General features: G+C 39.5%; 2 protein-coding genes across 5 annotated transcripts in view; one reads left to right on the top strand and one right to left on the bottom strand.

Annotated features, from left to right (window-relative positions):
* Positions 1-16,387, bottom strand: part of LOC117226248 (organic cation transporter protein) — a 190,695-nt gene that overhangs the window by 101,264 nt on the left and 73,044 nt on the right. The gene's annotated exons all lie outside the window — the stretch shown is intronic.
* Positions 326-14,905, top strand: LOC117226272 (hexokinase type 2). 4 transcript variants are annotated; one of them, XM_033480437.2, is made up of 10 exons: positions 326-849; positions 6,233-6,337; positions 11,384-11,537; positions 11,911-12,129; positions 12,509-12,828; positions 13,288-13,400; positions 13,483-13,641; positions 13,717-13,856; positions 13,931-14,064; positions 14,134-14,905. In XM_033480437.2, the coding sequence occupies exons 2-10, from the start codon at positions 6,254-6,256 to the stop codon at positions 14,221-14,223; spliced, it is 1,413 nt and encodes a 470-aa protein (XP_033336328.2). In that variant the 5' UTR covers positions 326-849; positions 6,233-6,253; the 3' UTR covers positions 14,224-14,905. The 4 variants fall into 4 exon arrangements, with proteins under 4 accessions (XP_033336328.2, XP_076379470.1, XP_076379469.1 ...); XM_076523355.1 differs by lacking the exon at positions 326-849 and adding an exon at positions 904-1,075; XM_076523354.1 differs by lacking the exon at positions 326-849 and adding an exon at positions 3,052-3,208.

The following is a 16,387-nucleotide window of genomic DNA, read 5'->3' as shown; positions in this document are numbered from 1 at the left end:
TTACAAGTTGTAAATAATATATCATCAATCTTCTGCTTCATTCGTTTTTCGTTTTGCCTATTCGTTTTTGCCGAGACTGCATAAATCTATACACAATTTTCCAAGGGTGACAAAATGCAAAGTGCATTCGTTCTGATCGCAGGACCAATTTTTTCGACCTCTGTCTCTATTCAGCGCCTTCGATCGCGTGATATTACCGCATGTGATATTGCAACACGCGTGCGGACATCGCGAGAGTATCATTTATTATCTTTATCTCACAAGTTTCGAAAATCGTAGGGTATATAGGAGAGACAGAGAAAGAAAGAGAGAGTGGGGTAGGAGGAAGAGGAGGAGGAGGAGGAGTGGGGAGAGAGCAGAGAAGAGTACATGTGCGAGGAATCACCAGGACTTTCTGAACCCTCGGGACGATTCACGGGCAGTTTCTGTCCGCAATCACGTGGCATTGATGCACGCAATCTCACAGAACTACGAATCGTGCGTGTGTGCCGCGCGTAAATGACTCGCATGTACGTACTAGCAGCCGCGACTGTATGAGTACATGTCGCGCGGGGGGAGACGTAAGCGCACGTAATACGCACTGATACGAGGTCCGTGGATCCCAGGCAGTGGGGAAAGCGACGATCCGGAGGCACGACCGTCCGACCAGTGCTCCGCTGCGACCAAATACATTTTACGTTATTTCACCCACGTGCTCGTATGTGTGCGTGTTCTGTCACGTACGCCTCTCAGTGGAGACACATTGCAGTCATTGACCGGTAACTGGACTGAACCATAGGAAGGATAGAGAAGAGGATCGGAACCTGAGGCGATCGTAGAGTCCACCAGTCGCACAGAAAAACTGTTAGGGTGAGCATGCGCGTTTATTCATTCCCCGTAGACGGGGGTCATTTTCGGTCGATGCCGTACAGATTCCGCGGTCCAACGTACGCACGTGCTTCCGCTTTTCCACGAGTGATGAAATTCGGCAAAACACGTCAATGTCATTGCAACGTCGTTGATTGGTCGATCCAACAGTGGATTTGCGATTCGATTGTTTACGTTGTCGTCCAAGCCGCATGGTATATCAAATGTTGTAAGTGTTGTCATCGGTCGGTTTATATTCTCGCATGCGTTCCCATAGCTAGACACAGCTCGCACTGAAGTTCTGCTACTTTCTGACACACGGAAATTATAATCCTCTCGCTCCTCCATATTCATACTTGCCTTTCACGCGTCTGCCTTTTGCCGCGAACGACTACACGAGCTCCGTTTGCCGCCTCGATACGCTCGAGCTGTCGTTTTCGTGCTGTTTTTGCAAAGCCCATTGTAAACACGTTTGGTAATCGTTGCCACGTTATCGTTCCCCACGTCACACAATTATGTCATTATTATATTCTTTGAAAAGGAAATCTGTCGATTTATCTTCAGCAATTGCGAGCGAACGTACCGATCCCCGCTGCGCGTGTCAGACACTGAGGAATTGATTCGGAAGGACGCGATCCATGATGGTCTCTCTCGTAAAGCACGTGTTCCCGAACGTGTTCGGATCTCGTTGATATTCATTACACTACGAACAGAAATGCTGCCGGCTATTGCAGGTTGTATGTAAAACAGAAGAGAAAGTCGATCGATCGATTCCAGAGTTGTGGTGTGTTTTATCATAACGAGCTGCGCAAGAAAGATTATTATTATTAGTACCGTTTAACCGAATGGCTAAAATGCTCATTTTTCGTGTATTTATGAGCAATTCGAAAATCGATCTTGGTGGAGAATTTAGCAGTCCCGCTGAGCCTGAGGGGGCTCTGCTCGATTAATGTTTAGCCGAGACCTTGGCGATAATGGTCTCGTAATTCACGGAAGCTCCATAATTCATGCCGTAAAGATCATATATAACCGTTGCACGCTCCTAAATGAAGGGGTAGTCTGTTATCGTGCGTGAAAAGCGTATTCGGTGAAATACCGAATCCAATTTGGCTGGAAGTCGGAAGCGAACGGAGTTGCATGTATAGTTCTCGATCGTTTAGTTTGCGTCATTTCATTGATCCTGCATTCCGCGATATTGTTCGGACGATCGATTCCTGATAACTGGAATCGGTGATTATCGGAAGCTCGATCGAAGGAACGCCGCCACGGACGATCAGTTTCGAAAGTGGAAGGCGCCTTCTGAAATTCTAGCAGCTGTCGCGACATGTGCTCGTATTGCACTGCGGATTAGAATCATCGTAACGGGTCAAGTGGCTAAGTTATCCTGGTTGACGTTTTGCACCTTCCAATTGATTTTAATGGTCTTTGATGACTCGGAAGAATGTTCCAGTGGCATTTTGCGGTGTCTCCATCGCGAGATTCGACCGTGAAAAGTCACTGGCGGTCGTGATTCGACTGAACCCAGTTCGAAAACCATTATCCGAGGACAATTGAATCTTTATGCATGCGGGTACCCGGCGATTGCGCGCACTCAGAAAACAAGATCGCAGCAATTTGTCCCTTTTACGTGTATTATCGATACATAAGGTCCTCGACAATGATTAGGTACACGGTTTCGCACGATACCTTTCACTCGTTCGCTCGTAGACAGGACTCGCAGCGATGCAATTGCCGTGCAACGACCGTCGAACTTTTGTCGTCCAAGTAACAGGTAGCGAATAAGAAAAAATAGGATGAGTATGCGAGAGGCACGCCGCGTCGGTCAACGAGGTCTCCCTCGTCGAACAAGTTCCTCAACTTTTCTCATTACCGATGTCGGGGTCAAATTATGGTAGTACGAGAACACGTTGGACTCCTTTTTTTCGTTCTCTTTTACATCATGAATATTTGGGTATCGCTGGCGAAGATCGCGATTTCTCGGTTTACATAACTCCGTATGTATAATTAGGCAGATCGAAGCGTCTGTCGTCGATGGTTTTCAAACAATTGTCCCGCTTAATTCACGGTGGACTTGACGCAAAATCGTTTGTAACACGGACGCGCTTGCGTGTTTGAGATGAATGCATGCGGGCTTCGATGTGGATGTTGTTCTGAAAGCTCTGTCGAGGGTAATCTACGACCGGAGGTGGTTCGCGATGCATCACCTAATCGATTGTATTCCGTTCTTTGTCGATCAGGTCGGGAAATTCGCTTCGGTAGAGTGACTGGTGCACGATAAATGCGATTACTTTGTCATTTATGGATTTTTCTTGAGTACCGAAGTGTTGTGCATCCCGCCATCGTACAGCGTAAACGCCATCCTGTACGTACTGTTGATTTCTCCTGTTTAGGACAATATCTTGACTCGAATTAATAGATTACGCTAATAAATGATTAATTAAACGATACGCGAGATCGTAACAAGTTGAATATTCAGAAAAAAGTTAGATCTTCTATCCTGGAACCTGTCTTACGAGTATTTAACTTATTTATATTCTCGAAGATCATGAAAACTGACCTGATAAGTTGCCTATAAAGAGTAAATTCGTAAGTAAGAATCACCCATCTTGTTTGATATGATATATGTAAGAAACAAATTGCATGTTTTTACTTATGTTTTCCAGCACTCACTATCTAACTGCAATTAACATAAATAAATACGTTTTACTATGTTTGATATATCTTACTTATATAACAGGCTTCACACACAGAATTATTCTTTTCACTTGAACGTCATCAATGTTCCGAAACGTTGAACAGGCGATGCACATTCTCAAACAATTAGGGTAGTGGAACCGATTACTGTGGGGTGACCTCTCTCAGTGTTATGCCTCTGGTTTATTTTTTACCATAATTAACATTGTAGTCATCGAATAAGACATATAACATATTTTTATTCTTTTATCTTGTTTATTTCTGAATCGATAAATATAAAGTTAATTATGCCCAAAAATAAACCAACAGCACTGTAACAGGCTGCACTGCTCGAAATGATTTTATCATGTACGCTATTATTGTTCCGTTAAGTGTAAATAAACAGCCATGTTTAAAAATTGTTTTCTAAATTTACAACTTGTCTAAAAAAGAATCTTTAGTCTAAATCATGGAGAACGTCGTTTTGAGCGATTCGTTCAATAAAGATTGGGTGCAGTGCGTCAAGGTCGAACATGTATTGAATACACAGATTAAGAAAACATTAATTATCTGATTCGTGACCGTTGCAAACATAAATTTAGAATGAAGTTTCTTTATTCTAAGATTTATCTTTCAATATATATATATATAAATTAAAAGATAATTGAGCGCTAAAAATCTAAATAATCTCGGAAAATAAAAACTGGCTGCAATAATAATGATAAGATAATGATTGGCGTTATATACTATAGCTTTGTACTAAAACAATAACATTTTTCTATATACTTAATATTTGATTAGTGATCAAAGGAACAAGCATCTATAACTGAAAATGACAGCACCAAATTATATTTCATTTGAGAATGCGAAACAGAATCGTTCGACGAGTATCAATTTGATCAATTGCACTCGATGGAAGGTTAAATATTTTTTAACTAATAGTACCACTCAATTATACTTAATATTATACTGACTAACCAGTTGGTCCAAGTATGGCACAATCTTTTCGTATTGCTAATTGTTAGTTTTCGTTACGAGGCTTCAGAAAAACAATTTTAAAGTGACTAGGACGAGATTTAAAAAAAAGACTGCGTATAAACGGAATCGCGTTATCTGAGAGCACCGTAATTGAATTAACAGATCATAAACTACAGAAAGTATCGGAAAAAGTGTGAGATATTTCAACAAATATAGTTTGTAAAATGAAAGGAATATATATCAAGAATCACAAACTCTTTAAATTCTTGTACTCTTATATCTACGGCTGTAAGGAACAACACCGTATGTGACAATTTCAAAAAATTGTAGTTTATACGTTAATTAAGCTATACAATGTAGGATTTACGTATTTATCGTAAAAAAAACATAAAAATAAATTCAGAAAAAACTCAAACAAATTTAAAACAGTACTAATACAATCAGTGCTTCAAGCGACAATATTTCCAAAATGAAAACGTGTGATATGCGGCGTTCTTCTTTGCAACCACAGTTATATACATTTCACCCATTTCTGTCATAAATGCATAAAATATGCAGTCTGATTATATGTATGTGTTGACAACAATAAGCGCTGTGTACTGCGGAATAATTACGTTGGTTGTAGGAGTCTCAAAAGCGTCTTGTCACGTCAATCATTCATGCTTAACAAATTATCTTTTGCAATATGTATATCGTATTGCTTTGAATATTGGAAATTGCAATATTTAATGAGTTTCACCGAAGTATTAGGTAATTCGACCGTTTCTCTTCGATTCTGAAAAATCAATGGATCACGATTCATTCGGGGTATCTTCGTTACGATTGCGTCGTTCAAACGGGATCTTATTGTGTGATAGTTGATGACCTATAAGGCAGCAAATAAATTCGTGTCCCCGTAATTACGTTTGTCAAGCCTCTCATACGTCGTTCGCTCCTTCATGATCGGTACCATTGAAACAATATACCTATACATACATATATATATATATCGGATTGACTTATATTTTCTTCCTTGCCAGACTAAATGCAGATTGTCCTATCGCGGTGAAAAATTAGCTTTCGCGAGGCATTCGAAGATACCGTTCTGCGTTCTTGGTCAGCAATAGCACGGTGATATCAGCGAAGCTAAACGATGTGCTGGTAGCAGTGGTACGCGTAATCGCCTGGCAATTATGCATTCGATCCATATGAGAAATACGCAAACAGCGGAGCCACTCGTCGTGCCCTCCGCGATGTTATAATTCACAAGCGAAGATCGCGCTGTGTTATCTAGGGTTATAAAATACCGTGGACTTTCAACCTTTCATTTAATAGTTAACGCGGCTCGCTATCGCGTCTCGCCGAATGTCGGGAGAAAGAGTGAATAGAGGGAAAAATAAATAACTCGGAAACATTAAGCAGGGCAGATCTCTTTAACTCGCGTTCAGTTAGCACCACGCATTCGCCCGTAGCGAAACACACCTCCCGCAAATTCACGTTACCCGTACGGCTGTCACGGATTCATTCACGCTCGTTCGAAAAAGTTCAATTGGAAGATAACACTTGCCGCGTCAACAAGGTGAGCGCACGTGCCGCGTATGAATCGATCGCATTATCAATGAAAGGCTATTTTTGCGCCACACGACCCTTTTTGCCGGTGTTTAACGTTACTCTGCTTGACTCCCGTTAATTAAAAATGTCCAATGGCGTCGCTTTCTTCGTTCCCTTGAATATCATAGTTTCGTCTGCTTTATAGGCAATCGAGTGATCTGCAGACATGGTCGTCCCTACGGAACACGCCCTCAATGATGCGATACAGGTATCGCCGCTCGTGCTATCGGATGATGTTAAACGGCAGAGGGTAAGGATCAACCGACCGATTTGCAAATTTAGTGAGATAGATCTCAATATCACTACTCATCTGGATCTTAGCATGTTAACTGCCACACCACTGGAAAAAAGGGACACGATTCATCGATCAGATTTAGAAACTTTGTGTCGTAATGTATTCAAGCAGAGCAAATTTTATACTACGATTTGTATCACTTAGAAGACTTGCAGAAGCAATCGTTTTAACTGATTTTAACTATCCAGTTTGTTTCTTTAATTAAATTGCCTTGAAGTTGTACGATTTTTGTGGCTTGTGATGTGGTAGTCAACGTGTTACACCTCGTAGATGCTAAGAAAGTTTATCTTACTCAATAGTAATTTGATTATAATCAAAAGTACAGCCAACTGCATTTGAAAAATGGAACAAATGGTATTGGAAGGAATTAAAAAATGGTCGAAAATGGCAATCTTTTTGTTCAACTCGTGAATTCAACGTTCACATTGATGTGATAGATGTGTTACATTTCTGACTAATAATTGTAGTTTTGCAAACGGCGTTTTAACAATTTATAATCTAGCCTGTCGCAGAGAGTAATCTACTTCATATATGAAAGATCTATTGTTATTTAAGAAACGTTTAGCTATCCATATCACTTTGAATGGGAATCAATAAGCATTGTTTTAATGGGAACGCTTCATAACTTCAACTAGTCTTTTGGACGTACGAATCTTGTGATATTAAATGGATCTCTTACACCATGGATTATATTTTCATTCATTTTATCCATCTTATTTCTTTATAATGTAAATATATCTTGTTAAATAAAATAAGATTGATTACGTTTGTATTCCTTGTAGACGTAGAGCCATTCGTACGACTTTTTAGTAATAACGTGGCTTGCATATAGCTTACAACTATCTAGGATTAAGAAAAAAGAGACATAGATTACATGTACATTTGTAGATGTAATACAGTCGCGCGACTATAGATACGTAACTTGTAATTTTTCTATTCAGACAACTAGTTTAAGTGGCGCGATAAACAGACAGATCACGAGACCGCCGCCCGTGAACTTGTTAGCCCTTCGACACACAACAGGAACCACAAAGAAGTATCGTGGTCGATAAGAGCGTAGCTAAACGCGGAGGGAATTACAAAATCGGAGACAGAAATTAATGACGGTCGCGTCTTTCGTTTACGAACGTTGATCGAGTACTTCAGCTCGTTGCAAAAGAAAACGAGGATATCATCGGATCGATGAGCAAGGTTAAATGGCCGACAGTGTATTTTTTAAACGGAACGCCGTTTGAACGCCGTTTGAACGCCGTTATCACGCCGCTTACATAATTGATCGATTTCTACATTAGCAATGACGATAACGCTTAATGATTACCGCTGCAAGAAACTGCGGACCGGGGAGTCCTTAACCTTGCGACACTCTCGTTAAGAGTTTACTGACACCGGTCGATCCAATATACATGTATACTACATACATTAATTTTTATTCCTGCCAATCTCCATGGTGCTGCTGGTGCGAGCAATTAACTTCGCCCGAGAACGCAGGCTTCTTCTTCCGCGGCTTTGTGAAGTCGATTATGCAACTCGCGTCGGTTGAACGAAAATGGGGGAAAAAAACATTGCAATAAGATACGCCCAATAGAGACTTAACCCGGGGACCGAACGAAATTTAAGAGGGGCTGAAAAGAGAATGACAAGTAAACTACGCAGTAACATACGTTTTCACGGACAACGGAAACCCGACTAGAGGTTCAATGTATTCGCTGGCTAGATTTCACACGATTTATCGAAAGTCTAGTCGCGAACTACTCAATCAGCCGCTTATCATCACCCACGAAGTCATTGGGGGTTATCGTAGCATAATACTCAATAATCGCAGTTTTCGACAACCGAGAAGAGTTTATCAGTAGGTCTTCCGCTAGACCAGGAATCGACGCCAAAAAGCTTATTTTTGTACTGTCGCGGGGATATCGGCGGCTCGAAAAAAGAGTTATCGATACTCGGATTTATACCGACACTTTTTGTTTCTGTGCGGTTGAATTTCGTAAGAAACAGTGGAATAGATATTCGGATCTCACGCATCGATGAATATTTTGCATAGAACGCATTACGTCAGTCGGACGATGTAATAGACGACCCACGCATTCTTCTTGCATTTGATTAGCGCGAATCGCGTGCTAAGCAACGCTCGAATCTGTCTCTTGCGGCTCCGCCGTACATATTCGGCTCTGTTTCACTTCTTCTCGACGACGATACCTCGGAGATCAAGCATGCGCAACAATAAATTAATTGATAATTCTGTATCACCAATTATATCGCCCGCGCGGCGTCGATCCGTAGAAAGCAATAAATTTCCTTCGCGCTTTGTCTGCCCGTGACATAATACCATTTGACGTATCGCGTGGATTTGTTTACGTGAAACGTTTTCGCGCTCGTCGGCCGCGATTTATATGACACTCGTGATGGCATTATTCGATTCGCGCGCATTTCTCTTTCTTTCTTTCGTTCTTTCTTATCTTTCACAGCCGCCGGTGAATAGCGGTTTCCGGTTGTTTTTTTCTCGGCGTGGCGGACGCGACGATTGCGTGAATGCGCAACCGGTTTACCTTCGAGGAAATGAAACATTAGTATCATCTGGCCGCGGGAAGTCGGTTTCCGATCTCGCGACGATCTTCTGCGCGGACGGGACGCGATCATCGATCGTCGGCAGAAGGGAGCACGGAACTGTGCACGACAGAAATCGTTAACTAGATTAATTCGGTTGTGCGGTAACGTAACACTTTTATTATGTCAACCCAGGCGCCCGGGAGTGTTAATCGTGGACAGACTGCACGGCGTTTATGCGCGTTGTGTCTCCGTTGTCGTCAATCTAATTGTTAGAATAGAGCCGTCGTCTTCTTGCTCGCAAACTGCCGCCTTTACCATTAGAATCGCATTAGGGATCACGTAAGAGTGAACCGAGATAAACAATGACACTGCTAGTCGCGTGCACTTGAAAATGCATCACAATCTCGCAGGAATCTTTGTCGAACGCTAACGAAGATTTATGGCTCGTGGAAAATTCTACCACTGCTCTTGTTATCTCCCGATGCGGATCTAGGTACCCAGTGGAAGCAATGTGTAGCAAACGTTTTGTTTGCCTAATTTAACTTTGCTTAAAGTTAGATCTGTCTTACGCGTACGTGTCGGTACATCGAGACTCCTATTTCTGTATCTTGTCATGCTTCATCGTAAAATCGTATGTTAGCTTCGCTCATGGTAGTTTATATTTTACCACCTTGCGTCTGTCCATTGTGTTATTGTTAGGTACTTGAAAGAAGAGTTTAGTTACCTAGCAACCTTAACCCCTTAATGCACAGTTTTTTTGAAAAAGGCCGGCCAAAAAAGATCAATTTTTTTAAATGTAAAAAAACACAATTTAGAACGTTGTCTTGGCAAGAAAATTACAAAAATACAAAAATAATCAAAATTTTTATTGCAATTCTAATTTTCAGAATATTACTATTATTATTATTATTATTCTTATTATTATTATTATATTTTATTTTACATTATATTTTAGTAAAATATATATTGAAAAATGAGCGAATCAGAATCTGAATATGAATACGTTGTCGGAAAGCAGCTCACAAGTAAGAGATAAGTCGTAAGTGATAAGTAGAAAAAGGATATATTTTATACATGAATAAGTAAGTGTTATAGCTTACAATCCCATGTAAATGATAAATATCAATAAAACGATTGTTTTTTTTTGCTTTCACATTGTTATTTTCAATTCTCGATCGCATTCGAGTGTGAAAAATTATAGCAACATAAAATACAACGCCGCTCGAATTATCTCGAGTGTGCACAGTTTGGCCAGTTTAGCGCGCTCGAGTTAACTTATTACTAAACTGCAAAAACTGGAATTATATGTATACAGTAAATTGTTGCAAAACAAACAACTTCTCTTTCAAAATTCTCCATATTTGTTTACAAACTGAGGTTCAATTGCTATCATTGTGAATATATTGATAATTAGGTGTAGACGAAGAGCAATCTGTATTCAGCTTATTATATTATAGTACAGTATATTTGTACATCACTCGGTAGCAGTTGGGTGAAAAGACACTTACAGGCAATGCTCGGGTCGTGCTCGATCCGTGCAAGTCCACTAGCGTTCATATTAGCGGGCAAATATCGTGCCAGGCAGGTCCGATTAAATACTGAATGAAACCCCTTTGTACTTTGCCAAACGTAGAAAAGGATAGCAAGTAAAGAGTAGACAATAACGCAATGTGAAACCTTTTTATGTTTTATTTTGTCTTAATGGGAGTTTTACCAACGTAATCGTGAAGTTTTTCTGATTAAATTAAGACTAAGCGCGATATAATTTTTGTAACGTTATATCTCACAACATTTACAAATTTATAAATTTTATGAAAAATATAAATATACTTTTCATATTAATATCTCTTATAAATATAACTCTTCGTGTAAATGAATTTCACATTCAAATTTATATTTTATTGTACAATTTAAAATGTAATTTTTTTAACTGAATAACTGTGTATAGAATATAAAGTAATGAACAATATAAGAAAATTTATATTGCGCACACATTCATTGCATTGTCCGATAGCTGTTAATGACACTGAAACGAAAGATTGCGCGCACACTGTCCATATTGTACCAGTCCCGTTTTGCTTTGTTTTGGTACAGTGTGGCTTGCATGGAACGGGAGCAGCGCGCACAGTGTGAACACTCTAACACAAATGAATGAAAGAATATTTTGCTTATGATCGAAGCAAATCCGGACCGGGATTGCTTGCTAGTGTGTACACATTTTTCAGTATTGGACCAGCGTGGCACGGAACGGGGGCGGCACGCATAGCGTGAACACTCTGATACAAATCGAATGAAAATGTCCTAAATGTCCCAAACAGTCTGTGTACAATACGTCCAAAGTTATTGCCTGTTGAGAATAGCAGCCTTCAATTGCTCGTGCCACGAACTTGATGTGAAAATATTTGAACAGTCGCGTCAACGAATGAGTAAATCTAAGAGATTTGTTTGCAGATCGAGCAAAAGGTCGCAGGGTTGCGATTTTCCGTCGCGACCATAAATGAGATCCAAGATGTGTTCGTGTCGGAAATGATCAAGGGGATTCATCAGCAGCCGTCGTCGTTACAAATGGAGAACACTTATGTGCCGGAACTCCTCGACGGCACAGGTTGTTACGATAATCAGTATCTATGTATTATTTTTCCCGTTCCGCCTGGTGCGACTTTATTGGCCTTGTAAAACGCTTAATAATCGAATAGAAATTTTTCAGCGATAATTGTTAATCTTGAGCTATCGGTCTGCGTCTTTACTACTCTAATATATAGTAATAAATGTATAGTAAATGCAGTACTTTTACAACGGAGAAATTTATTGCTGCTTGTAAATATAATCGTTGGAGATTCTTATTTTCGTTTGAACGTCGTACCGATATTTATGCTCGGACACCTTTTTATCTTGCAGCTTTCGCTGCATGGTTGTTTTACAAACGATTGTTTCTCTGGTTTTCGATGGCTACCGAAATTAATGGAATTTCTTTGCAGAGGAAGGCTTGTATTTGGCGTTGGATCTCGGAGGTACCAACTTCCGATTGCTTCTGGTGGAACTGATGCACGGTACAACAATACGCGAGGAAGTAGAGAAGTATCGTATCAGCTCCGATTTGAAAGTGGGATCGGCCATTCGCCTCTTCGACTATCTGGCCAAATGTGTCAGTGATTTCGTCATCGCGCAGGGTCTTCAGGATGTAGAGCTTCCCCTCGGTAAATTGGAGACACTACACGCGAGGGGGAATCACGTGTGAGGCATTTAATTGCTGTTCCCTGCGTTCTTCATGGTCTCTTTGGAACAATTTCGGTTAATTATTAGAATTTCGGGAATCAAATTGCGTGTTCCCAAGAGATATCGTCGCATAATTTTGGCACGCTGAAGTGCTGAACCGATGTTTTCAAACACTTTATGCTATCAACGACTCGTGTATCGTGTTCGACATTGATTTCACAAATTCAAGTGGCCGATACTTGTTGTTAATCAAACATAGATTACATAGCCTCACGCGCGGTTGATCGTTTCACAAGTGTAACGAATAAGATTCGAAAACGTGCCGTGTCTGACAAGTGACTACACTTTTTGCATTTGTAGGTTTCACCTTTTCGTTCCCTATGGTTCAACATTCCTTGGATATTGGCATGCTGGTGACCTGGACTAAAACCTTCAACTGCCCTGACGCAGTTAGCGAGGATGCTGTGAGACTACTGCGCGAAGCATTAGATCGTCGCGGCGATACCAAGGTCAAGGTTGTTGCCATTTTAAACGACACTACGGGAACGTTGGTTCAAGGATCCGCTCTGGACTCTGATACAGCCATTGGTCTGATATTGGGTACCGGAAGCAACGCTTGCTATCTCGAACGTGCGGATCGGGTCGAACATTGGGAAACTGAACGACACGGAGAACGCGAAGTAATTGTTTTTTCTATTGTCTATTATCGTAAACGCTGGAAATCCTCAGCCTAAATAGCGAGTTTTGAACTTTTCATTTCGTAATTGTTCAGATTAGGACGTGTTTATGCAAAATTACTGAATACATCTCTGTGGCTGTAAGGAAAAATATTAATTGAGCTGTAGGATGTAGGGTTCACGTATTTATAAACAAAAAATCAGGAAACCAATTTGATAGGATCAAAAATAATGCAATTTAAAGCACTACGTTAACATTTGGCTTTTACAATTTAAAACACAACTCTAAGCGAAAATATCTCGAAATCGATTTTTCCTTGCGTTTTTCCTTGCAACCACAGATTTATGTACTCGGGTATTTTTATAACGCAATATAAAATAGTCACTTTTACTGCTTGATAGTTGAAAAGCCATGTGTATATATATCAACAACTGTACATTTCATTAACATATGTGTTGCAGGTTATCATCGACATCGAATGGGGTGCGTTTGGAGATAATGGTGTCTTGGATTTCATCAAGACAGACTATGATCGTGAGAACGACGCAAACTCTCTCATTGTAAATTCATTCACGTGAGTAAATGAGATTATTGACAAGTACATGTCAAAAATGTTCTGCTTGATAAATATATATTATGTCTTGTTTGGGATTCAGGTTCGAAAAATATATTAGTGGGAAATACTTAGGCGAGCTAGTGCGAATTGTTCTCGCAAGTTTAACCAAAGAAGGGATGTTGTTTACCGGAGACCACCATCCTGGATCCATTTTGATACCTGGAAAACTTACAACAGAATTGGTTTCAGACATCGAACAGTAAGTTGTCTCGAAGTATATTACTCTAAATTCGAAGGTGCGCATTGTCTAATGTCTATCAATACTGAAACACAGAGATTCTGTAGAGGGTGGTAGCAGCAACACTGTGAGAATCTTGAGCATGTTTGGTATCGTTCCAGACGAAGACGACGTCAGCATTGTTCAATACGTCTGCGAGGTAGTTTCGAACCGCGCGGCTCTTCTTGTAGCGATATGTAAGCCTATTTATTATTAAACAGATCGTACAAAAGTTGCACAATTAAATATTAATCAATACTCAATGTTTAAGGTCTCGCGGTATTATTGAAGCGGATCGATAAAGAACTCGTAACGATTGCTGTAGACGGATCCCTATACAAGCATCATCCCAGGCTGGAGACCTGGATCAGGCAGTACATTTCGCTGCTGGTTCCTGATCACAAGGTAAAATAACGTTTTACCATCTCTAAACAATATTTTGTCGTAACACTAATTATTCATGGTTATATGCAGTTTAAGATAATTCACGCCGAAGACGGAAGCGGGAAAGGAGCAGCGCTGGTTGCCGCGATCGCACAAAGACTTCAACAAAGAATAGACTAGTACCAGATAGAAGCTGCGCGTGCAACGTATTTGCAGTTTATATTTCTGTTTAAGCGTAAAAGTTTTTTTCCTTTTATTATTCGAAACAGTCGTCTAGTTCTTTGTAAATTTGATGTCTTGTTTCTCTACGTTGTTGAATAAGATCTACCCGATCTTATGTTTCTGCAGATAATCTTTCAAAGAGAATTCACGTCGATGCTTGAACCTTTAGTGATTGCACATTGTCCGCTCACTTTTGTAAAGTTCTACGTTGCCATCTTCTTCATGTAGATTCGCATGAGTCCCGTGTTACGTATATAGATACGGCGTTAACGGACTCGTTTGGGCCGTGACGAAAAATTGTAGCGTGTGTGAGTGTAACCGTGTGTAGTTTCGAGGGAACAAAAAACAGAACAACAATGTTTGGTGTTGTGAACGCGAGCATTATAAACGACCTGTTCACATTCCTATATTTAAAACGTAAAATACAATTCCGACATGGACCACGAAGCGAAAGGAAACTGTGAGAGAAGGTTATACGTACAAATGCAAGGAAAATAGAAATCGTTGGCGAATGTATGGAAATCGCGGAACGAACTATTTGTACAATATGTTGTTATACCTTGTAAATGATTGCAAGGACGTTCGATTTTTTGTACTGGAAGAGAGAACGAGGTTGTTATAATAAACATTCAAGCGAAAATCTGTCTGTGATTTTCTTTCTACTTTATTCCGCTGCGGTATCTCGATACTATTACATAAATGCTTGATCATCCAATGTGCTATACGAGGCGCAAATATTTTTATAGACCAAGAATTTTCCATGACTGGTCGTTGTTTGAAATTGTTATGTAACGATTAATGAGTATATAAACTATAATCGTAATTTAATACTTATCGCAACTTAGATTTTAGGAATCCATGGTATTAACGATCTGTAATCTGCAGTATTTCACATATCCGAAAACGCATGACACCATTAAAATGTTTGTTAATTTTATATTTTTCGATCATCAAATAATTTATAAAGTATTTTCCGAATGGCTGTAATTAATTTATTACATACATAAGGAATGTGATAAATTATCATTAACAAATCTCGGGCAATTACTGAGTTCGAAGATAAGACAATTCCTTATTAAGAATTAATTAACTATGTCAATGAACATGATACGTATGACATGACATGCTTCACGCAAGTATCGTATATTTCATCAGCAGCCTGATCAAATGTTGTTAATAAGGATTGCTATTATTATTCGATAATGTAGTTTCCGCTGTATATAATTATCGAGGTAATTACAACATTAACAAATTTTTATTCGTGATGACTTAAATAGCATTCGATATGTTAAGAATTCAAACATTCGCAAGACAATGCAGTAAAAAACAGTGAATACATATACAGCTATTTGATAACCTCTTGAAAAACCGTGTTGATTCTATTTGTTTATTTTTATTCTTGAGATACCGATTTAACGTTCTATTTACTTTCGTTTCCTTTTTTTTCGTAAGAAGAAATCTGACGTAGACAGATTGTCATAATAGCTGTCCAACCCACTTGTATCAGTCAACAGTTAACGCAAGAGTGGGATGGACAGCTATTATGACTGTGAGAATATTCCAGGTGTCTTCCTTCTAAAACGAAGAGTTATAAAATTTGTTTCAGCACTGTAGAAAACGAGTTTTAATTTCCACTCATCTTTCATTTATGTCATTTTTATTTTACAGTGTTTAAAGTCTGAAAACTATAGATTGAAATCTCGACATTTTATAAGTAATAAAAAAAGCAAATGTAAATTCGTTTTAAAAACAATTTTCAATATCAATCGTAAAGAAAAAAGTCACATACTGGAACAATAAAAAGAAAGGAGATGATTATGGATCTGTACTAAACCATCAGATTAGTCGATACTCCGTGAGATGAGTAACACAACTACCACAATAAAACAATTGACACGGTATCAAAATTCCATTGCAATCTAATAGTTGCAGATTCACAACGCCGTAAAATTAAAACGTTTGAAAGTAAGAATAAATCTCGTTCGGTTACAGTTTTCATAGAAACTGAATGAGCCAGCAGGAAATCCTGTCCAGTCGTAAACAACGTTCGTTGGAGGAGGATCGAAAACGCGAAAGAAAAGAAACTGCTCGTGGACATAATATGGCTCTATTAAATAATTAA

This window comes from Megalopta genalis, chromosome 6 (assembly GCF_051020955.1).
Source record: "Megalopta genalis isolate 19385.01 chromosome 6, iyMegGena1_principal, whole genome shotgun sequence".
NCBI lineage: Eukaryota > Metazoa > Arthropoda > Insecta > Hymenoptera > Halictidae > Megalopta > Megalopta genalis.
This window is presented reverse-complemented; position numbering and strand designations above follow the sequence as displayed.

Coding starts and splice junctions, on each gene's coding strand:
- LOC117226272 (XM_033480437.2), top strand. CDS start 6,254: ATGGTCGTCCCTACGGAACACGCCCTCAATGATGCGATACAGGTATCG. Junction 13,642..13,716: donor TTGGTTTCAGACATCGAACA/GTAAGTTGTCTC, acceptor ACTGAAACACAG/AGATTCTGTAGAGGGTGGTA. Junction 14,065..14,133: donor TGCTGGTTCCTGATCACAAG/GTAAAATAACGT, acceptor GGTTATATGCAG/TTTAAGATAATTCACGCCGA.